This window comes from Larus michahellis, chromosome 8 (assembly GCF_964199755.1).
Source record: "Larus michahellis chromosome 8, bLarMic1.1, whole genome shotgun sequence".
NCBI lineage: Eukaryota > Metazoa > Chordata > Aves > Charadriiformes > Laridae > Larus > Larus michahellis.
The window spans coordinates 49,583,204-49,608,673 of record NC_133903.1 but is presented as its reverse complement, the minus strand read 5'-3'; the positions used below and the strand labels follow the sequence as shown (position 1 = coordinate 49,608,673).

The 25,470-nt window shown below is 37.3% G+C and overlaps 1 protein-coding gene across 4 annotated transcripts in view; it reads left to right on the top strand.

Moving 5' to 3' along the window:
• The window catches only part of LOC141747155 (BEN domain-containing protein 5), a 969,363-nt gene that overhangs the window by 39,640 nt on the left and 904,253 nt on the right, over window positions 1-25,470 (top strand). For all 4 annotated transcript variants that reach the window (XM_074596964.1, XM_074596965.1, XM_074596963.1 and 1 more), the window contains exon 3: window positions 11,991-12,115. In XM_074596964.1, coding sequence (XP_074453065.1) covers window positions 11,991-12,115 — 125 coding nt within the window. The remainder of the gene's footprint in view (window positions 1-11,990; window positions 12,116-25,470) is intronic.

The window sequence follows — 25,470 nt, the reverse complement described above, 5'->3', positions numbered from 1 at the left end:
CAAACTGTTTTTGTGACTAGATTGATAATGGAATTCAGTTTTATAATAAACTAAAATAAGACTGTTTCTTCTGCAAAAGCTGTGTATAAGACAGATATTCAGATGCAGTATTTGTGCTGAGAGTCTATCCTTACAGTACCATTGTTCAAGGAAATTTTTTTATAAGATACAGAAGGAAAGTCTTAGCTATAAAATAGGTAATTTATTAATTAAAGAAGGTTCTTTTTCAGGATCCATGTCAAAAAGCAAGATTCTTTTATAAGACAATACCTGGAGCCTTTCCATTAGTACTCTTCTTTTTCTTTTTAATAAAACCCCCAAAATTTATTTACAGCTCTGGTGACTTTGGAGGTGTCCTTGAGAATATAATTTAACTATAGGTCTCCAGACTGACTGAGGTTTCTGTCAATTAATTTTCCTCAAGTGGCAGTTTGTAGTTATACTATGGAAGGATTGCCTGGAAAAATGGTGATTCCATGTATCAGGCACCAAACTAGGCCAAATGCAGAATTACAGCCTTACTGTACAGTAATAAATCAACTGGAATAGCCTCACTTGTAGGATAAAAAACTGTTTTGTCTTTGGCATTACAAGAATTCTTAGGGTCTTTGCAAAATGATGACTATATTGAGTAGGAAGCATTACATAACTAGGGCTACTGTAATGCACTTAAGAATAAAGAACAGTTTTTAACATTTCTAACCATTTGTAATTTTGTGCTTGCCTAGGCAAGCAGGTAAATATGAGAATGTTTTATGTTAGAGGCTATAGGTAGCAACAGATTTCAGTGCTGTACATTGAGCATCAGGCCCTAACAAAGCAGGTATTTAGAGATACATTTCTCCCTGCTACACACCAATAATGGTACATCCCACTGTGGTACTGTAGTTCGTATTCCCTGATCTGCCTTGGTGGTTGCTTCCGTGGTTAAGGCTGCAGACGTTGTTATAATTTATTTATTATCTTATTAATTATTTATTTAGGATAGCACCCATTATATGCTAAGTGACTTCCAAATAGAAATTTCCCCAAATGCTTTTCCTTTAAGAGCTTTGCTTTGAAAGATGTGATACATGCACAGTCGTGAGATACCCATTTTGATAGCATGTACTTTGTTAAAGAAAGCTTAGCTTCGTGACACTAATGCGAAATCTCTTTGTATTCTGATTTTCCTTTAACAAAGGTTCACTGCCATGGATAAATAACTGCCCATCTGTCATTGGAGGCCTTTGGGGAATTGATAAAAGAGGGAGCAGAGAAATCAGTAGTCTACTGTTTTTCTGGGGATTTGGTGGTTTTGGTGTAGTGGGTGTGCAATGGCCATCCTAGGGCGTGAGCCTCTGATTTTTAAACATTCTTGACACTCCCCACTAAATTGATACATTGCTACTTTACTGCTCCCAGTTTCTGTGTTCACATGATTTTATGACTTTGGAGAATTTGTCCTGCAGTCTCAGGCTCTACTGATATTTTTGTAATTCATAAGAATCTCACAGATGCAGGAGGAGTCAAGAGACTGACTCCATTTTATCCATCCTTTCCAATTTCCCTACACAGTGAACATTGATGTTTTATTCTTTACAGCTTCGTTTTTTTAAGTCCTTTAACGGAAAGCATCAGTATTTATTGATAAGGGCAATTTTGAAATGAGGCTCTTTGGCTGCAAGTGATTAAATATCAGTCTCATTTCATCAAAATTATTGAATTCCTTCAGCAAGATTTTATTGTATAATTCCTTTATACATATGTAAGCCTGCTGTTTACACAATGATATTTGTAGTATACTGGGATATTTGTTGCTTGTATATTGTGCTATTTTGCTCATGGTGGTTTTTGAGCAATGCTGATCACTAAATCTTTAGGATTACTTGTTGCTGTTTTTCATTGTGCTCTAAACTGGGATCACCATTAAGACTGCTCCTCTTACTGAACACAAAAGGACAGAAAATATTCCAGTTCTCCTAGTTGCTTGTGTTGTCTTTCTAAATGTTATTGTTTACTTTTCTGAATTATCTTTAAAGGAAAGTTGCAAGTGAAGTAAGTAGGTGGCCTTTGGGATTAACACATGCTAGAACTTTAGAATTATTTGTATTGTGAAATCTGTAATAGTATCCTTATTGCAGGAGGAGCCCCTGTATCCCTTCTTCCCCCTCTCCCAGACCAAGAAAAGTATTTTTTTCTGAAAGGAAAAACTCATCCTAAAACTATCCATTGGTGGTACTGTCTAGACTGCTAAAATATGCAAATCTTTTCCAAACTGTTTTTAGTAAAAGAAAATAAATCACACCATGACCCCCTCAGCTTTCTTGCCTTTTATATTCAACTAATATATTTAAGCTGGTTTATGCCTCACTTCTTTTTCAACAGGCCCTGCTGAAAAGTTTGTCCCCATCTTTCTTATAAGCCCCTTTTAAGTAGTGAAAGGCTGCTGTGAGATCTCCCCGGAGCCTTCTCTTCTCCAGCTGAACAACCCCAACTCTCTCAGCCTGTCCTCACAGCAGAGGTGCTCCAGCCCTCTGATCATCTTCATGGCCTCCTCTGGACTCGCTGCAACAGGTCCGGGTCCCTCTTATTTTGGGGGGTCCATAGCTGGATGCAGCACTGCAGGGGGGTCTCACCAGAGCAGAGTAGAGGAGCAGAATCACCTCCCTCGACCTGCTGGCCATGCTTCTATTGATGCAGCCCAGGATACAGTTGGCCTTCTGGGCTGCAAGGGCACATTGTCAGTCCATGTCCAGCTTTTCATCCACCAGTACCCTGGAGTTCTTTCTTAAAGGTTTCCAATTCCCTTATTTTTCTGTGAGGGAGACAATTCTTTGGCTTGCTTAAAAATGGCATTGTACCTTTTTCACTTCATTCAGAGGCTAGTCCCACAACTTTCTTTTAATCTAATGATTCAGATTAGCAGCTGTGGGTGATAAATTCTGCCTCCTACTCTAATTCAGATAAAAGTTTTAATTTATAAAACTCCTGTGGGTGTTTTAGTCTAGGCCACACTGTTCATTAATATTTCTGCAATTTAACTCGATACAAAGGAATTATAGATTTATTCATTACACTTATTTGGGACCAGTGAGAAACGGTAACTGTGATCCCAGATACTATGGGCAGCATGCCCTTAGGAAATGGGTCTAGCGCACCTTACTGATATCACTTGCGAGGAAAAATATTGGAAAGAGTGGAACTCAGACTGTGATCCTGAAAAGGTGTGGAAAATCAGCCTGCTGTCATTGTTATAAATTAGGAGCAACACCATTAAAATCAATGTTGTTACACCAAAAGAAATAGGGTAGTTGGAAAGGATAAGAACATTTATAAGTTTTGGATTCACTGCTCTTCTCCATATTGTTGCTGAATCATTCGGTATTGAAACAAACAAATGGAGACCCGTAACTCTTATATAAGCAAAAGATTGATACAATTTATTGTAATGCTATATAGATAAACAAGAAAAGTGTAAAAGCTTTAATTTTCATGTGCTGTCAGTCACAATTAGATTTTATCACATTGTCTAATTACAATAAAAGCTTAATCAGAATCGTTCAGCCTCTAAAAGTTAGTCATTGATATGTACATCTCAGTTTACCCTTTCCAGTGATGGGGGCTGGCCTTTTACCAATTGCTACTAAGAGCTAAGATAGTCATTGTTCCCGTACAATCTTTTTCACAAAAGCTACTGAATTACTGTCCTTTGGATGTCACTATTGATAAAAACTTAAAACATAATGGAAACACAGCAATTTCAACTTGCTTAATCGAGGAGGGAGGATAGAAAAGAGACTACAAATACAAGTCTGAAGCATCCAGCTTCTCAAGCCATGTACTTTTGAAATGCTTTGCCTATTTGTTAGTCTTGAACATTTTTCAAAGGTGATTTGTATTTTGACTGGAAGCTGAGTCATGAACATTGCTATTGTTTTAAGTAAGTGAAGCGTCAGGATCTTAAAAGAATACTATATTGTTGAAGAGGTTTTTTTTCCCAAAAGTTGATTTAACTGTAGCAGTGTAGATTTTACTTTGTATTTCAGAGCGTAATATGTGCAATTTTAATAATTTAACATATACTGTAATTTACAAGGTGTTGTATACGTGTTTTTTATGATACTGTCTTTTTATTCAAAACATGTGCTTTGCAGTTTCAGGAATCTTGATTTGACATATGCTTTGGGCAGGAGTCCAGGAGATGATGCAAAAACAGTCACAGGTTTTTGGAGAACATCACTATTTCATTAGCTTTTTTTCATATTTGAAAATCAAATGCTATTTATAAATTTAGGACTTCTCACCAAACTTTTTTTTTATAAATTCTTTTCACAGACAAAGGCTGTAAAGCCAGCGGGAATTTACAACTGATATTCTTAGATGCACTCCTTTCAGAAGATACCTAATCTTTCACTGGAGAGGTTTTTACAGATCTCAGTCCCTGTAGTTCCTGTTCCATTTAGAATGTATCAATAACATTTCTTTGTATTATCATCTCAATGTGTTTTGCGATCTTTAAGGATGAATTTCATTGAGGGCATTCCATATTCTACATTTCACCTTATTTTGTGAAATATAGGGTTGCGTGAAAATATAGATTAATACTGTTTGGCTATCTCAGACTTTATCCCAGGTTCAACTGGTGAAAATGATGTATATTCCAATCTGTTCCTTGGTTGTTTTTGTTTAAAGAATTTGTATAGATTGAAATGCAGCTGCAAGTGTATTAGTGATTTTCTATTGCTTACTTGTCAAGATTTTTATTGTGTGGATGAAAAATAGTATTTCAGAACCTGGCAGCATATTGACAAAAACAGAAGAGCACTTTGTGTAATTCTCTTTTGAAAAACTACCTCTTTTAGAGACAGAGATTGCCCCAGCTACTCCCATTCATATGTATCTTGATCAATAGATTTATTGATAGCTTTTAGCCAAGACTTAATTCTTTTTTCTCCTCAGTTCACCATGGTGCTCACTTTTCTGAATTAAGAAACTAGAATTAGGCTCCTATAAGCAAGGCATACAATATGCAAGTGCTCTAGGTGTAAAAGGAGGCATTTGACCTTTTGTTGCTAATCTGTGACAGGTGCAGGCTATTTTCTTCCAAATGGTGTTAATTTTCATGTGCAAATCCACCCCCTGAAACCTGCATTCTATATATCCACCACAGGGGAATTGGTGGTCATCATGAGTACTGTAATGGACAGCTGAGAGGGATAATCACTGATATTTCAGCACATTCATGCTTGCGACTCGGTCGTTTTTAGTGCACTTCTGTTTTCACTGCTTATTAGGGAGGCTGAAGTTAGTTATTCATTGCTGGACAAAAAAAAGTGTCTGAGAAAGTTCATGTGCAGGGAACAGCACATTGTTACAAATTAGTTTCCTTTACCATTTCTGGCAAACTCATTACAAAGTAATCGCGCCCTGCGCTGAAGTGCACTTCCTCTGGGACCAATAACTGTAAATAAGCAGGGCTGCAAGCTGGCTGATAAGTTGTTGTTCTGAAGATAACGGTCCTTTTTAGCAGAGTGTTTGACCTTTTTCTTTATATTGCCTCAGGCTTGTCTAAGACCCTCAAGGTCTATTTTTCATCTTAAAATTCTCTGTAGGAAAGCACAATGTGTGGTTTAAGAAGATTTTAGGATTGCTTACCATATCTATGTTTTCTTTTCTAGCATTTTTATGATAATTGTTAGAATGCTTAGCAAGTTTAGCTAGCATTTTCTTAAGCAGGTTTTCTTTCTTCATGTAAAGTACACTTTTTATTGATGTAGGAAGCAATATACATTAATATTTTATGAGGACTAAGTGTATGTTGCGTGATTAATAAAATAGTAACATTGGGCTTTTTTCTGACTTTTAAAGAAACTTGAAACATGCTATTGACCCCTTTCCCTATTCGCATTTTGAAAGTATTGCACTAAACATTACTCTGTAAAGCAATTTAAGCAAATATAATTAAGAATTTCAGCTTGAATGATTAAAGAAAAGTATGTCTCTTCTTTTCTCAGTATGCTAAAAGTATTGAACGGAACTGTGACTCAAAATTGAGCATGTCTTAAAAACAAACCCCAAGGCTAAGTGAAAGTCAGTTTATAGACATTTGGGAATTTGATTTGTTCACATCTTCCCATCAGTTTAAAAAGATCTGTGCCAGTATTTCTGTAAAGTAAAATAATAATAGAACCCCCCTCCCCCGCAACTAATTTCAGAGTTCATAGGAGAAAAAAATCCATAATGTTTTGTAAAGTGCCGGCTACTCTAATAAATTGCTTGTTTTACTTTTAAGATATAGTCAGAAAGCCATTTGGCAACCAGTCATGCACCCAAACTCTAAAAAAAGAATTTAAACAAGAAATGTCTTAGAATGCCAATAAGTTCAGATCTTACTGCTTATAGTGTTGTTGGGCTTTTTTCCCTTGCAGATCACATTACTTAATCAGTTCATTAATTTTACATGTACCTTAAATAACATTATTAATATCTTGAGTTTTATAATGTTAAACCCCAAATATAATGCTAATAACAAATTATGGAGTGATGATGCTTTAAAAAATGTATAACCTCATAAGTACAACTTCTGTATTTATTGAATGGAGAGGTGACAATTTCATGCAGGCGTGAACCCAAAGTAAAGCAAAGCAAAGCTGATGTTTTAGCAGTGTGAGACTTTTTATTTTGATTTTAAAAGAACGTACTTAACCAATATGGTTTTGAACAGACTCTCTTACTGATAGCACAAATTACCAGACTTGCAAGGTATGCAGAATAAAAACTGTGCATGGGACAGTTCTTCCAGTAGTTGTATCAAGACTGAAAACTGTTGGTAGGTTCATTACACAAAATTGGTGCTATCTAGCTTTCTCTTAAATTCATCATTTCAGCACAGAAACTCTCCACCTCAGGTACTGAAAGCAGAGTGTATTTATTGCATAATTGCACAGAGATTCCTGTGACACAGGAGGAACTTACTACCTAACTATTCATTAAACAGTTTTCTCTCTTGCTATACATTTAACAAAAAAAGAAAAGAGAAATTTTAAGGAACCTTAGAGAGCTGTTAAAAAAATAAAAGCAGCTAAGAAGCTGTTTGCACTTAAGAAAAGAACAAGTTTTTCTTCAATGCTAAAATATTAAAATGGTATAATGGCTAAATGGAATAGCGTAATCTATGTTTTAATTCCTGTTTCAGAGTTTCTAATGCATTTCATTGTCTTACCTGTGGTGTTGGAATATAATTCTCACTCATTAGAATAAATCTATTTCCCATGATTACAGCAGTGTGAAGGCAATTCATAAAATTGTTAACTTTGTTTATAAGATTAATGTCGGGAAGTTTATATCCTTTCTTGGACACCAAAAAGTGTTTTTCAGTGGCATTATCAGTTTTCTACAAAGCATCTCTTAAAGTGAGGAGGTGTTTTGTTCTTACAGTTCTAGGCTTCTTTGTACCAAAACTGCCGTCTTGTTTAATGACATTGCTATGTGGGTTGAAATTAGGCTGACAGATTGTGTGCAAAGGCTGTGATATTACAAACAATAGTCTATTGAGCACGAGGAACTTGTTGAATTGGTTACCGAAGGCATTAGTGTTCGGTCCAGCCTATTTAGCATCTGGAAGACAGAGAAGAAATAGTGCGCTAGTGAAATGTACAAATGATACTAAACTGCAAATGGCTGCAGGTGACTATGGCAGCTGATGTCTACTATGAAGGAGCCTAGTAAGAGGCAGTTCTATAGGCAAAAATTAATAAAGTGAGATACAATTCACAAAAGGAAAAAATACTGCATTAAGAGGGCGGTGAGTATTCAAATCAAGTATTGCAGATAAAGAGCGAAAACGGTGTTGGAAGTCCCAGGGAACTGTGTGCACAATGATTAAATTGTTAAAGATTCTGCTGGATTTGAGATAAGTATATAGTGTTTCCAGAGCAGACTATCTTGTAGTGGTCCCAGCACACCAGCTCTTCGGAATCAGTGATTTCACTGACATCATTGGTACAATTCTGCAGTGCTAGTTTAGGGATCCTATGGACTCTGTAAAGCAGTTCTGTGTGGGCCATCTGTCCCCCATACAATTCAGATCAGTCTGATGTTGAAAAAGAAGCTGAAATATGCAATAGGTCAGAAATCAAGGTCTCATCTTGCTCTGTTTTTATTCGTTTAATAATCTTTTAGTACAATTTTTTAATGATCTTTGAACTTAAAGTATAAATGTAATTGCTTCTGTGTCCTTCTTTGGAAGTAATTCAATCAAAAGTTATACCTCTGGCATACCTGGATTTGCACTGGGAGGCACATATACCTAGTAGTTTACAAGCTGGACCTAGTCCACAGTCTGTGTTCATCCAGCCTGCTGACTTAATCTTAAAGGATCCACCACCATAACATGCACAACTCGGGTTGAAGTGAGTCTGGGCGTCCACACATTAAGTTTTATCCAGAGAGAGCTTAAACTGTGACATGTGAGTCAACTGGAATCCAACCTACGTGGCTGAACAGCTTGGACCACCGAAACTCTGAAATACATGAGGAATATTATTTTCCCAACAGTGTCATGTATTCATGGCATTTAATGAAAAATACAGTAAAACAAAGTCCTTTAATTAAAGGTATTACAATGCAATAGCTTGATTTTAGCACTCTTACTTCCTTTGGATAATAGTCTGTAGGAAATAATAGTTTACATGAAGATGCAAGTTCTGTTGTTGTGAAGATTAGTGATAGATTTGACCCCTGTGGCGGAAAGTGCACTTAGATGAGTAAGGGACTTGACTTAACCTGAAGTGTGGTGGGTTGACCTCAGCCAGGTTGCTGGATGCCCACTGAACCGCTCTCACTCACCCTCCTCAACAGGACGGGGGAGCAAATAAGTCGAAAAAAGCTCGGGTCAGTATAAAGACAGGGAGATTGCTCACCAATTGCCATCACAGGCAAACAGACTCACCGGGGGGAAAATTAATTTATTGCCCGTTAAAATAGGTTTGGATAGTGGGAAACAAAGAGAAATTAAAACATCATCCCCAAACCCTCCCCTGCTTCCCAGGATCCTTGGTTCCTGACTCCGCATAACAAGGGGCGCGGCGGGCTGTGGTCAGTCCGTAGCAGTTCCTCTCTGCCGCACCTCCCGCTGCACGCTCTTCCCCTGCTCCAGCCTGGGCCCTTCCCAGCGGCCGCATTCCCTGTCGGGAGCGCCTGCTGCAGCCTGGACCCTTCCCAGCGGCCGCATTCCCTGTCAGGAGCACCTGCTGCAGCCTGGGCCCTTCCCAGCGGCCGCATTCCCTGTCGGGAGCACCTGCTGCAGCCTGGGCCCTTCCCAGCGGCCGCATTCCCTGTCAGGAGCGCCTGCTCCAGCCTGGACCCTTCCCAGCGGCCGCATTCCCTGTCGGGAGCACCTGCTCCAGCCTGGGCCCTTCCCAGCGGCCGCATTCCCTGTCGGGAGCACCTGCTCCAGCCTGGGCCCTTCCCAGCAGCCGCATTCCCTGTCAGGAGCGCCTGCTGCAGCCTGGGCCCTTCCCAGCGGCCGCATTCCCTGTCAGGAGCGCCTGCTCCAGCCTGGACCCTTCCCAGCAGCCGCATTCCCTGTCGGGAGCGCCTGCTCCAGCCTGGACCCTTCCCAGCGGCCGCATTCCCTGTCGGGAGCACCTGCTCCAGCCTGGGCCCTTCCCAGCGGCCGCATTCCCTGTCGGGAGCACCTGCTCCAGCCTGGGCCCTTCCCAGCGGCCGCATTCCCTGTCAGGAGCGCCTGCTCCAGCCTGGGCCCTTCCCAGCGGCCGCATTCCCTGTCGGGAGCGCCTGCTGCAGCCTGGGCCCTTCCCAGCGGCCGCATTCCCTGTCAGGAGCGCCTGCTGCAGCCTGGACCCTTCCCAGCGGCCGCATTCCCTGTCGGGAGCGCCTGCTGCAGCCTGGGCCCTTCCCAGCGGCCGCATTCCCTGTCGGGAGCGCCTGCTCCAGCCTGGGCCCTTCCCAGCGGCCGCATTCCCTGTTGGGAGCGCCTGCTCCAGCCTGGACCCTTCCCAGCGGCCGCATTCCCTGTCAGGAGCGCCTGCTCCAGCCTGGGCCTTTCCCAGTGGCCGCATTCCCTGTCGGGAGCACCTGCTGCAGCCTGGGCCCTTCCCAGCAGCCGCATTCCCTGTCAGGAGCGCCTGTTCCAGCCTGGACCCTTCCCAGCGGCCGCATTCCCTGTCGGGAGCGCCTGCTCCAGCCTGGGTCCTCCACAGGCCACTGGTCCTTCAGGAAATATCCGCCTGCTCCAGCCTCTCCCCAAAGGACACAGGGGAGTCCCTGCCCCAGCGCCTGGAGCACCCCATTCCCTCCTCCTTCTCGAGCCCTGGTGCTCCTCAGGCTCCTGTGTGGCATTTTTGCCCTTCCTTAAATGCACTTTCAAGGAGGTGCCACCACCTTCGCTGAGGGGCTGGAACCCACAGGGCAGCCCCAGCCTCTCCTCCCAGAGCTGAGGCCCAGCTGCTGGCACCTGAGCATGCACACCCGATACAGCAGATGACATTATTTATATTTGGCAAAGGTATTCTATCTGTACAATATTGCTGTTGTTTTTTTTCTCCAAATATTTCATATGCCAAATGTATCCTTTAGGCAAGTGTTTAGGAACAGATTGGTAGCATGAAGCGGTTTTCCGCAGAGGGAATCAGTGAAGAAAATTTTCTTCTGAAGAGAAGAATGTGGGTAGGAAAGTAGAGGATAACATTAAAAATAGGGAAGATTAAAAATGTTCAATTAGTAAAGCCAGAAACAATTTAGGATAAGGAAGAAATCCTAAAAATATACTGATGAAATTAGTTGAAAATGTTTTTTCCTGCTTCTTTTCCACCCCAGAACAGCAGATCTGCCGAATTTTGCTACTTGTGCTCATACTGAGTAGCATGTTACCAATGAACATAGTGACTGAAATGGGGATTGCTGAGGAGGGAATTGTTTAGCTCAAATAGCATTATAAATAGCTATTTGAGCCCAACGGTATATATCCAACCCATAAATATATTTCTAAACCCAAAAATACATCTGAATCCATAAAACCAAGTTATCTTACAGTGCTATTTTTTAAATAAATGTAATTTACCATGTGATTAAAGCATGGTCCTGTCTTACAAGAACTGATGAGATGGGTTTTGAGTTGGATCAGGAAAATCTGAAATCTTATTTTTGTGGTGTATAAATGAAATGGATGGTCTAAACCCTGTGTTTAAAAATCCTGGCACACTTCAAAGGAAAAATGCCAATTTAGCAATTTAAAAGCACTTAGCAAGTTTTCCCAGCGCTGAACTTCATTTCTATAGCCAGTGTGGTTGCTTGCTGAATAATGCCATAAGGGACAATGTAGTTCTGAGTATATTTAAAAATATTATTCCATGAAATTCACCAGAAAAAAGCTGAGGCGAAACCTTACAGATTCATTTGTGTCTTTGGAAGGAGGTGATAGTGGCTGCAAATGGTAAAGGAAAAGTATTAAGATAGCTTTTGAATCACAAAGGAGATAAAGGCTGGCCCATCTGTGGGGAGAGAGGGATGCTCAAAGCACCAGCTGGAGGGGCCAAGTGGAAATCTGGGGACTCTTTAATCGTAGAGGTCCTTGAACATGAGCAGTGAATGGAAGACAGAAATCTATACAGGTAGGGGCTAAAAGAGGTGCAGAGACGTTATCAGGAAAAGTGAAAAAAAAAAAAGAAGAAACAATTAAAAGGATGCTAGGACAGTTAATTGGAATACTCAGATAAGAGAAGACAAAAAGTCAATTTGATTAAATAATAAAAATCCATATTGTCTTCTTTTTGGTGTATTCATATGCGTTTAGCCTCATGATGTGTATTTTATTTTGCGATTATGATTAAGTCTTTTAAAAATAATTCTGAACTGTTGTAAGGCTTATTATACTCATATAATTTAACCGACAGAGGCAGAAGTTTTAAAAACTTTTCTCAGTGTAGTTTCTGAGGAGTTTATCAGCCATTCATTAAAATGCATTATTTTCCATACGTTCTTGGTAGGTAACCTTGGACGGGTGGACCACATCACAGAGTTTGAGTATGACCTGTTCATTAGACCAGATACCTGTAACCCACGCTTTCGAGTTTGGTTCAACTTCACTGTTGAAAATGTAAAAGAATCACAGGTAAGTGATACTAAATTAGACAGTATGATAGCTTTAAAAATTGCTTACTCCAGAATATATTTTCTTGAACAGAAAAGAGGACATCCAGGGTTTGTAACTAAAAATTTACTGTAAAATGTATTTTTGTTCTTTGAATTTTTATACGTAAAAGCAGGTATCAGCGTGACTGGGTATCACCATGTTTTTCATGAAGCCTACGACATGAAGTAATTACAAAGGCAGTATAACATTTGCCACCTAACAAGAGTTGCATTAGTAATGCCTGCTACATATTTGTGTTAATATATACAAACCGAATATATCTGTTAATATAGGAAAAACAAGTCCATCATAGTTGTTCAGATATTATCACTCAAGCCTTCGTTTAATATATGTACAACATTGAGGTAGCGTTGTAAGCAGGCATTGTTCTAGTGACTTGTAGTAGAGGAGGAGTTGCCTGCCAATGTGTCCTTTGTGAAAGAGGAGGTTTAAATGCGAAACAACTTGATAAGCAACTGTTTTATCTAATTTAAAATAATGTTTATTTTCAGTAAAAATACCCCATGAGAAAGAAACTTCCTTGGTCCATTTTTTCACTTGTCTTAAACTAAGCAAAAGAAAAAGTTATGTACTAACTTTCACATTGACAAACAAAAATGATTTAATTCCACTTTTCACATGTACCTTGTATTTTATTCTGGCATTCTGTCTTAGTTTATCATAATCAGGCTGTCATTTTCGCCTAATGTAAGGAAAATGTATTTAGTAAGAAAAAAACTGCAGAAGCTTGATATTTGTATTCCTACGAGACTAATATCTTAATATCCACCACTGTACCATTCCTGTTACAACTAGAAATCATGAAATTGTTTATCTGTCTTCCTGGAGCCTGATGCTTTATCAGACAGACCCTTTCCCCTGCTGCGCCTTACTCAACTATGATCAAATTATATAGTCATGAGATGAATGGGAATCTGTCTCAAGGAGGCAAAGAGATCTGCTAGAAAGATACAATATATATCCAGTGCTTACAGGATATTTGTTTTCATGGTTGTCTACATGAAAGAGAATGGTTTCACTATTAAGTTTGACTTGTGAGGTCTGTTTTTATAATATGTGTTCCTATAATCTTTTTTTCATCTCTCCAATTTCCGTTAAAATGAGACCTGCATGAACGTAATCTAGTCTGGAACCTTTTTTAGGTCTTTGTACTAGCGGACATGGGCAGTATTAGTCATTGCAGCTCAGCTATATTAAATGAATGTTAGAAATTGCTACATCAAACATACTGTGTAATCTGGTTTGTACATTTTGATTATTTTCTTTTATGTTTTACTAGAAAATAATAACAAGGAAATCCGTACGATTCAGTATTGCTACACAGTGTTGCACTAATACAAAAATAACTTTGATCACTTTATGTGTAAAAGTAGATATTTTAATAATTCTATATAAATAATTACCTATTATATTGTATTTATTTTTGATGTATCATATAGGTGGTATAGGAGGAAGGCGGATCTATGCATTTATATGTCCTAGGTCTGGTTTCGGCCATTTAGATGAGGACTCAAAAGGAGTAGCTACTTTTGTTAGTTTTATATGTTGTCTATATTGCATTTCCTTGTCATTATTACTCTTACTTCAGCTTCAAATTCTTGGACAATTTTATCTACTTAGATTTGAACATATGTCGAATATTTTCTTCTCATAAAAATACCTCCAGTTTTGCTTGACATTTCACCCCAAAGCCTTTACTGACAAAGAAATTTATTTCAATAGTACCATGAGAAAACAAGAAACCTCCTTTCATTACCTGAATTAGAAATCATCCATTCTGTTTTTTTCCTGTTGCATCAGACCAATGATTGACACCCAACAGTGGAAAAATGGATAAAAAAGTGAACAAAAAAGGCACAGTGTAAAAACAACGGCCATACCAATACTGGGAACACATAATTGTACTATATGTATTTCTGATTTAAGTTTTGGTTCTACTACTGGATAGTAGTGCAGTTCTTACAATATGTATAGTGCTGTATTTTGTGTTATTAATCTAGTGATAAATGAAAAGAAAGACCTATTAGACATTTCTGCCAACTCACTGTCCATGCATTATTGTTCCGTAGAGAACAGGTTTTTATACATTCCAGTTTTAATTTTCTTAAGCCATGGAGCTTCTACTTCCTACATCTCAAAACTGTTCTGTAGGTTCATCTCACTTACAATGTTGCTTCATTTTTAGCCTAAAGCTTTCCTTTATTTAATCCCACTATTCCCAGTTGCAATTCTGCTTAGTAATAGCTCCTCTTGGTACAAATAAATCCTCATCATCCTTGGCTAACATTTATATTTCTGTAAATTATAACATTCCTTATCATTTGTGTCTCAACTTAGCTATCATGTTTGGTTCTTTCAGCCCTATATCCAATAGAGCGCTTTACCTTAAGTGTTTTTCCACTTTGGGGCCTTTGGACGTTCATCCTAAGTGAATCTTTCCAGCCCTTTGATAATTAGCCTAGCTTCCCATGGATACAAAGCTTATATGAACACACTGTCTACTTGCTAGCCTAGGTTTTTTTGTGTGGCTGCTGATCTTTCTCCTTTCCTTTCTCCCTCAATAGCTTCTTAACTCTTGGCTAGTTTCAACACCACTGGACAGGAAATCCTCTAAGTTTCAGGAAAGCAGGCTGCCAGATGGGCAAGAGACCCATCTATGTTGCCACTGGCAGAAAGGCTATAGTATGAGATCATTTCTTATTAAACATCAGATAATCCACAGAGGAGATGCACAGGAGAAAGTACTCATTGGAATTTGCATATTTAAGATACCAGAGAATCCAACCATGAAATCCAAATCCATAGCACTTAGTAGTTGTGCTTCTTACAGAACTTCTTATTTTTATTATTATTATTCCTCTTCCAGTTCCCTCAATATTTTCTTTATAGTCTGAAACTAAAATTTAATGGACAATTCTGAGTACGCTAAGATCCCAACTTGCAGAGAAGAGACTCTAATCCCTTTGCTCTGGTACCGTCTCAGTATAGACACCTGAACATTGCAGCTGCCTTTTGTTGCTGTATCACTATGGAAACTCATGCCTAATTTGTTGCTCACTATCATACATAAGTCTTTTTCAGAATGATTGCTTCCTTCCTCCTGTTAGGTATGACTCTAGGTTGCTGTTGTGCTCCAGTAACAAGGACAGGTAATAGAGCTAAGTTCGGTAGCATGGCAGTGTGAGCCCTAATCTTTTCAGAATGATTTTTAGAATTTTATGATAAACTTGTTTTTTTTGATGTTTGATTCCCTATGTTACAGTAGAACCAATAGAATTTTTTTTTTTTTTTTTACTTGGAAGTTGGTAAATTAACTTCTTCCTCCTTATGGCTTGGACTTCTACATCAGACATTTTATGGTGTCAGTTTTATATTTTTTTTAGCAAAGAAATAGCTAATGGCTTATATTTTGGGAAAAAAGAACCATCATATAAGATACCTGTGAGATGTAAAATTTGGTCTTTTGATCTCTTTATATGGTTTCTGACTTGCAAGTCAGTTGGTCTGATAAGATCTGAGCTGTGGATTTTTTTTTGTTATTTGTTCAGTGAATTAAATTAACACCAATTTTGGAAAAAACAAAAAGAAACTGATATGTTACATGTAAGGACTATAATCATGCAATGATTACACTTACAATAACCATGAAAGGGAGAATGAAGGAAATAGGATTTGCTGTGGAACACATGGTCTCATGGGCAAAGCCTCCAATTTCTCTAATTATATACGTGTCACAAGCTGCTGTCTATTTCTGGATAATGCTCTTTATTGGGCAGGGTTTGTTTCCTATTAACTTCAACCATGTCCCGTACAACACCTTCTACAATTTTGCTAAATTCCTTCTCTGTGAAACCGGAAATTGGATGAACAAATGTCATCTCCAAATTGCATTTCAAGTATTTAAAATAGACAGTACTTCAGGTGCATGATTACTTCTGAGCTGGAATGTCTTTAAAGGTGTTAGTAGCAACAGTGATTCATCTGAGATTTGGGGGAAAAGAAGAAATGTGTGTACGTGTGATAAATTATAAAAATATGCTAGTAGACCAATATTGGAGGATTTTACAGGTGTAAAGAATGATTATTTCTCTTGGGGGCCATAGCCAGAAATTCTTCTCAAGTAGTTGATGCTGGCTGTTCCAGATACTATAGCCACACTAGAAAAAGAAGATCTCTGTCCTGGAAAATTTACTTTTGAGGAATTTGAGAAGATATAAGAGTTGAATACAACAAAGTGATGAAAGGATTAAAAATATCTGTGAGGATTTTAATTACTTTAGCAAACAGCAATGGTATTATAGCAATAAGTAATGCATGTCTAGGTCGCATGATATATTCTCTATGTGTGTGTACCCTGAACAACTCTGCTGTCTGATGAATCATGTTTAGAAATGGTATTTTCACTGAGATTAAAAAAAGAATTTCCAACAGAAGGGGTTTCCTAATAGTGCCAAATTCTGTTCTATAAGTGTTGATAAACACATTTGGAGTTCTTCATCACAAAGGTACTGACAAAATATGCCAAGAAGGATAGAGGAGAAGAATGGATATTTGGCAGCTAGGATTGGATCATTACTTACAGTTAATAAATCAATCCAGATTGAGGTTAAAATCAAAGAACCAAATGTTATTTACTTCAAAGTCATTCTCTCTGTTACTTCAGTTGGACTGAGGCTAGCATTTTAACTCAGTTTTTTGGGGGGGATTTTTGTTATCTATATGTACGGATCACATAATAGGATAGCCTATTCTTCTTCAGAAATTTAAACAGGGTGCCAGGGTAAGACACATAATGTCATAGTTGGGCCTTATTATGAGCGAAAATTTTCTCTTTTTGTCCTACACTGTTTTGTAAAATAAAAAGGGCTCTAAAATCTCTGTTGTCGTTAACTGATTAGACTTTCAGGAGCTATTTATTATTGGGATTGGATTTTATAGTTTGTTCATGCCTCTTATTACTGTCCTAAAACAACCCAATGATCCTTAGTGGACAACTGCTTCTTGGTGATGTTAGAGCTGTGATTCTTTAAAGATATGAATCATATGTGTATAGGGAAAGATAATGTCTTTTATTATACCAATTATGACATTTTGGAGATGAAGGGGGGGAATAAAAGAAAAACAGGTGTGATTTAAGGTACTCAACCTCTTTTTCTGACCTAAGACCTCAGCTTGTGCCATCACTTCCTGCAGAAGCTGCTTCCAAAGTCAGATGGAGTAAGGATGACATCAAAAGCAGTCTAAAGTTGGAAATGGGCTAACTTTTTACTTTCTTCTTCTTAAGCAGACATTCTTCGCTCTACTGTCATTTGGTGGTTTAAGATACTGGTATCAAGATGCAACTGGAGTGGAGATATTAAATGACAGTTTTCCAGGAAACTGATAATCTGGTCCTATTCTACAGGTCTCAAAGTCTAACCTAAGTATTAAGCTGACTTAGTCTGAATTATCAGTCTCTTTCTTCATGCTGCTGTCCATCTATTTGGTCGAGTAAAAAGAAATAAATTTTAATTTGTTTGTTAACTCTCAGTGATGAAGGCGCTCAGCTCCTCTTTCTTCAAGTTCGTGTTTGTATGTGTTCTTTGCTAGCCCATGTGTTTGAAATTGAGGTCCTTCGGTCAACAGTGAGTTCTCAATTTGCATCTGTGTCTTGAAGGAACTTTGGCCATTCCCCCAAAGCCATAAAAGTTTGAATGTTATTTTTCATCACATATTTCCAGCTTATGTTGTCATTTTGACATCATTTTGGCATCACTGTTATAACTTTTAATACACTGCTTACTGTAACTTTAGTATTGATTTAGTTAGATCAGTATCAAATTTTTGCTTATTTCATATATGACCTTTTTTCTTTGTTCTTAGCTACCAAATAGTGGGTTTCCATTCTTGTGGGTGAACTTGCTCAAGATTTAAATTTTGACATTCATCTAAGGCCGCTGGGTTCGTCACTCATTATCATTCACTGTTTTATTTTGCCTTGGAGAAACGCATATACTGAAGAATTGTTTAAGTTATAATTCTTTTTCTAAGCAAGATTAAAAAGGAAGTAAAACTCTCTTGAAACACTTTTATCTGGAAAAATAATTTTTTTATGCACGTAAATAAATTTAATCTGAATTAGAGAATGCTTTCACTGAAAATTCTCTAGTGTTTACTAGCAAATATGACAACAGTTCTGTATTTGCGTCCTTTGGGATCTGTATTTCAGAATCTAGAAGCAGCAAACGTCTGGACTTTCTGTTAGGTTTTGTGTAGTCTGCTGACATTACTGCATAATACAATGTTGCACTGCATATACTGCACTGGCCAAGTACCTTAAAGCTAATTTGAGTGTCCATGTGTATTTTATATATTCATGTGTGCGCATATATATACATATATATCTGTCTGCCTTGAAAACATAAGAGGCTGAGTTGGGTGCATTTGGACAATATCATTTAAGTAACTGCAGTTACTTAAGGGTAAGTAGACTATTTTTTTTTTTTATATAGCACATGCTATTCAACTTGAAAAAAGAATGGAAAAAAGAATGCTGAAGCCAGATTCATGATGCAAATTTTGTAAGATCTCATGGTACTGTAGCATGTAGTAATATGGATCCATTACTTCTTATAAGGGAAGGGCTTGGATTGCCTGAAACATGTATTAAAAACCATAACGGATTATTTTAAAGGAGCCTTTGAACTTTTTAAAAGTAGTTTCACTGATCTCTATGTTGGAAAGGGATACGTTTTTATTTTAAGTCAAAAGCGCATAGGGTTAGATGATATGTATAGTGATTGAAGTAATTATTTATTTACTGAGGAAACCATATGAAATGTTAATTAAATAAGAAACAAAGTGATTACATTTAAAATAGATTGCGTGTTCGTCTCAACATTTTAAAAAAGAAAAATCAATTGAACATACTGCAGTTTTGAAGAAAAATAATTTTGCCATTTTGGAAACTTGTGCCTATATTGGTCATGTATAAAATTAGATTTATAAATGATGATTCTTCCAAGTTGGAATCCTTTCAAGTACATATAATTTTATTTTGGATCAATAATTCAGTTGTGCTTGGAATAGATTGAGGGTGCATGTGAAGCTTTGGTAAGTGCAATATAGTGTACATCTCCATGAAATTATCCAAAGCTGTCATGACATGTATCATCATCCTTTGAAAAGTAATGAATAGAGATAGGTTTGTAAACATAGACAATATTCAGCGTTAGGAAAACAACTGCTGTCCTGGTGAAATATTCTCTCTAGGAAAGAAAGTGTTAAATTAATAAACTTTTTCTGTTCCAGGTGTCTCTAAGAACATTTTAGATGTCAGTGTTTGGTAATTATTGCATACATAGTGTATGTTTCAGATTTACCACTAGCTTTTGCTTCCAGGAAACTAATGGCCAGGTGTGTTTAATTTCCTATTATGATGGCATCTGTCACTCAAGATGTCAAAAATGCATTATAAATGCCATAAACAAATTCAGCACTATGATGATCTTGATGTCAGTGATGTGACATGCTTACTTTTCTTTCAATTTAAAAACTTTTTTATTTATGATTAAATACCCCCCTTTTTAGTTCCAGTGTTAATTGTCTTCCATGCAAATTTGGTTTCATTCTGCTTTTATTTCTGAAGAGTCTTTACATCAGAAGGCAGATGCAGAATACATCAGAGTACACAGAACAAAAGTAAAAGAAAACATGTTTACATTGAAGAGAAGAAGAAGATGAAATGTTTTCAACTTTCCTGCTTTTAGATTTTATTTTCTTTTCTTTCTTATGCTGAATATTCTATATTTGAGCCTTGGTGGTTGAGATACTATGCAGAAATTGTTGGAACCTGAAGATAAAAACAAGCTGAAATATATATAGGTTAGTTAATTCCTGTTACTGGGGGAGGGAAACCATTTGCTTTTTAAATGACAGGCTGGAAAAGAGAAGCGAGTGGTGGAAAGTTGTAGAAGCTTGTCGTTTTTCTTGCCACCAAGGAAGTCTAAGAAAGAAATAGTAGTGATATTCCATAAGAAGTAATTAGTTTGGAATTAGTTGGGAAAGAATAGCGAAGAAGCCAGTATTCTGCCTGATGATTGTGGTTCAGTCTATTAAGCGTATGGCTCTAGTAATCCCCTATTTTGCTATTAACTGTTGGTGATGGAACTAGAGAGCTAGATCTTGTAACACATTTCCTTCATTATTGTTCTATGCTGGCTATGATTTTGACATTGGAACCCAACATGAAAACAATATTGGGTTGTTTTGGACAGAGTGTCTTTACATATCTGATACCTTACAATAAGTGAAAACAAAAGCAGAGAAAACTTGAATTTTGATGGTAAAAACGAGAAATAGAAAATAGGGAATTTAATATTGAAAGGATAAACAATTTCCTGAAAGTTAGTGTTGTACTATATTATGGGCAATTAGAGCCTTCCACTTTGCTTCCGTGGAAGCTGTTAGATGGAGTAAAGGAGCTGTGAAGGCTGATTAATCTTTCACTGATCTTGAGTGCCTATAGCCTACATCAGCATCGGATACCATGTGCCACAAAAAAGTAGGAATATTGTGCTTGGTTGGAAAGATTGCACATTCGAGCAACCCTCTTAGGCAGTGTGGATTCATTCTTGTGTTTACCAACCAGCAACTCGTTTTTAATCCCAGTGTTCAGTTACATCCAAATGTAGCTTGGGGCTTGCAAATCCAAACCATATTGTTCTTGGGTTGTCCAAGAGAATCATGAGTAACTCTTGACTAAATTAACATACCTCACTAAAAGTGGAAACATCTTCTTCGAAGCATATAGTGTCAATACTGTTTATTCCAGAAGATGGGCAGTTGCTCCAGAACACGGAACTGGAACTGCTCTGTGACCCTGAAGGGGACTAGTTTGATAACGAAAAGATGGTGAAAAAGCAATCTACTGTCATTCTTGCTGTCACTGCCCTGCATCTCAGATTCTCACCTGCTCTTCCCATTCTCCCATCAACAGCCACTGTAATTGAGTCCATCTTCTCACTTACAGCGTTGTCTTGGTTTTGCCTTTACTGTAAAAATAAAGAGGTTGCACAGTGTGTCAGATTAAGAAGCTATCTAGTGCAGTATCCTAATCTGGACAATGGCCAGTAGTTGATGCTTTAAAAAAAAAATTAGTAATAACTAGGAAAGTATAAAATAATCCTTGCTTTCAGTTGCTGTGTCAACAGTACAGGCAGAACTGACCTAAGCATGCCTCACAAGTTACAGGAAAACCCTGGTGCCCTGCAGACCAGCCTGACAGTTACTCCCCACACACTGCCTGTTGCGATACCAGTTATCACCAGCCTAAATTAGGTACAGGCTGTCAGAAGTCACCAGGTTCATTGTAATAGTTGCCTCCAGATTGTTGTTTATAACAGGCATAGGTGGACTCTATGAATTGTATCATCCTCGTCTAATCTGTTCCTATTTACATCATACATCTTGGAGCACTGAGTTCTGCAGCTTAATTATGCAGTTTGTATGAAAAGTACTTTTTTCTTTTTTAAATGTTGGTTAATATTTAATATAATTTTTGTGTTACGAGAAGTAGTGAATAATTTTTATCTGCTCACTTGATTTGTGATTTTATAAACTTCGTATTTACCCTTACTCATACAGTTTATCCCAGTTAGTGAATTTTAGTCTATTTAGTCTCCTCTTCTGCACTCCTCCCATCTCTTCCTAGAGAAGCTTCAAAAAACCTGGATACACCCTATATTTACCAGTAGTTTTGAAAGGAAGATAAGGATATTTTCTAGGAAAAAAACAGGTGAACGATGGCCCATCAAATTTAGTTCTGTACAAAGAGTTATTTTTTAATTTCAATTCGGATCTGAAATAGCATTTGTCTGTGTTATGGTAGAATGAGCTAACAGGTCTCCCATTGATTTCAGAGGGAGCGAAGTTCCTACAGTGTTAAATGCCCCAGAAAATCCCATCCTAATCCCAATGAAATATTTCTTTCTATTGCTATACTGCTTATAAGTGCCTGCTTAGTTTATAGAATTCTGGAGGTATCAAGTATTAAGATATGCGTTTTCAGTTTTTTAAGGGAGCAAATGAAATTAAAAAGCCATGATTTGCAGCTACTTCTTTTTATTTTTTTTTTTCCTGTTAATTGAAAGTGGAAGATTCTTCTGCACTGTATAGGTGACCCAAGATATTACAGTACATATAGTTAATAAAGTATATATAGTTTTCCTCCAGCAAAAAATATTTTAATCTTTCTATTGAAGAGTCTGTGAAATACTCTGTAAAATGAGCATGCAATTTTTTGCTTTGAGAAATTCAAGAAAATAACACTGGGTTTATATATTGACCCTCAAAATAGAACTGCTGTATTTTTTCTACATAACACAGTATAATAAACTGTGTAAAATTATAATAATTGAGTACACTTACACCAGTTTAGGATCTGGCCTGTAAACCTTAGGTAGGCAATATCTGCTGTTACACCACTGCTCATGATGGCTCTGATAATTTTTTGTGAATTGAGAACTCCATGGAAGCTTCTAATTTTCGTAGTAGCATTACCATGATGAACTGTAGCTCATTACTGTAAACTGATGGCAGCTGTTAATACTATTACAGGCAGAGACTTTTTATTTAAGGGAAACATTAGCCAGTAACTGGTAGATTTCTGACACAGTATTACATAAAGCTTCCTGTTAGGAAGGAGAGCAAAGAGAAATGGATTTGAACCCATTAGTATCAGAATTACGTGTCAAAAAGCTAGAGCAGAGTTCAATTTATTTCTGCAATAAAGTGTAAGCTAGAGATTGACTTGACAATTATTTTACCTTACATTGCTCTGGTTGTTCTGAGATGACTATTCCAACATCAAATCATCTTGTTTCGACACCTTTTACTGAATAACATGCTAGTCTAAATATGCATTATGTTATGTAGGAGCTGAAACTTGGAAGGTTTTTCAAGTAGAAATGAGGTTTTTATTACTATTTTTACTAAAGGATGTATATACAGTGGAACATACTCAGTATAGATTTAAAACAACTGCATGTGTTTCTGCTAAATCTGGTGTATGTTGTTTAATAGGGTTTACGTTGTCATTGAAAGGATAATCTTTCTGAAGCTTTTAATAGCTTGGTATGAGCAATATAAATAATCTGCCCCAAAACATTTGTCTTTTCTAAGCCAGTCACTGAGCAGTGTTGTTGCTTCTGTTAATCAATCAGTCTCCTTTTTCCCCTAATAGACAACAATTCCCCAAATTAGACAACAACTTCCTTATTATAATTTTCAACTTTGAGGAGAATATTTTTATCAACATTGTTGCCCATTTCATACATATAGCCTCCAAATGAACACTGAAGTCCATGAATTCAGATCCTTAACCTTGCGCTTTGTAACAGACTTTTATTGGAATGGCAAATCTGACTGTATGTTTCTTGTCTTGAAATGATGATTCTCTACAGAACGCTCATTTAATTTTCTAGTTGTGTAGCATAATTTTTTTTTTAAGACTCAGATGAAGCTTCACAGAAAAATTTTATTAAAATTTTTATATTATATTACACCAGTGAGCGGATTCTCCTAGCAGGTTTTCATATGCCTTTGCATACTTTAACGCAAGACCATGTCATACTGAGGGGTGATGCAGGGAAGTAGAATGCTGCTTGTATTGCATCTTGTTGTATGTTTGTGTTCTGATGTTCTGTGAACTCTGTGGGCAAAACTAATCCCAACATCAGAGGGCTGCAGAGTATTGTGGGATTCGTGGTAGGACATGCTTGCCCCTGGAAATTTGACATTGATGCCGAGTACCTCCAGTGTTAGGTTTAGAATCGCCTCAATAGCCAGATTAAACAGAACATCCTTCCTGGCAGGCATGTGGAATGGCAATTCCATGGGTTTGGAATAGCCAGGATGAAACGACAATGACTGTTCCCTGTGGGTTGTCTCTTCCCTATGGCTGCAGAAGGACCAAACAAATTTCTTTGAAGCAGAGGTTAATACAGCTGCCTACCTAGGTAAATTGTTATTTTGCATGGATTCTAGCTGTTTTTATCACAAAACTAATTTGAGTAGTATATATTTATTTTACTGATTTAAAGCCTGCTCATTATAAAAATCAGCCTATAAAAAGAGATTCTATGTATGCAGCAAGAGAATTTCTTTTTACCAGGAATTTCTCATGCATAAATACAAATGAATATTCTAAATGTAAATGTTTGGGTAGATTATTCTTCAGAGACGCATATTGATTTCTGTTGTCACCCTTCAGTGAGATTTAGTGTATATTACCAGGAAATCCTTTCCAAGCACATACTGAAAAAAATGTAAAATATGATTTCCTTGACAGTCAGTGAAAAGGGACAGAGTAGATCTTAACAAATTAACTGTGTTTACTCCATCTTCACCAAAGTGTCTTTCAGCTTTTAAAAAACGAGCTCATTTGATGCTTATAGTATACATGTCCATATTATGCTTGATGTGCTAGAAAGTATGTTTTGAAATTCATAGCTTAGCAAAAGGGGAAGCTTTGCATTTCCTGATTTTTCTTTGTGGATCTAAATGTAGAGTTGTGGCTCTCTCACCGTAGTGGGAAGTACTGTATAATTTTGCAGCTTAAACTGTTCTATAATGCAAGTAGTATAAGTCTCATGGCAAAATGTGTGTGATGGCCAAGTTTAATCCTAAAATATGTTCCATTCATCTTTCTAATAAACCTGAAATTCATAAATTGTTGAATCTTATAGTTTGATAATTATGGATCATACTAATTTTACACTTCAGTGGTTAAATACAAGTATTGTGCTACAAAAAAATCTTTTCCTTGTTTTTTCTCCTTCTTTGTTATTTAGAAGATACAAAATATATTTCAACAATTCACTGAGACTGGAGGGTAACCTATGAAGAGTTTGTTTTCACAAGCTCTTTTTTTAAATCTATAAATCTTATAGCTAGCTAAGGAAATATCAAGATTTTTAACTCTTAGTCACTTCTTGGTTTTGAGCATCTACTAGGAGATTAGAGAATAAGAGATGTTCTTGATTAATTGGAAATAACTTTGCAAAACATGAGTATCTGACAGAGCAGGCTTTTTCCCCAAATAGTAATCAGAAGTTTTAGTTAAATCCATTCGAATTAAAACAAAGAAAACCTATGCAAAGATTTTGATTAATGCTTTTTTTTGCCTCTCAGTTCTGGTAGTCACGGTCACTTGTGTCGTCTGTCTGTTTAGTTTGCAAGTAGCCCTTAGAGTTTTATGTAAGAAATGCAATAAATAAATTACAGTCATTCTTATGTGAAAGTAAGAACTAAAAATATGTGACAAAACTGGGTGA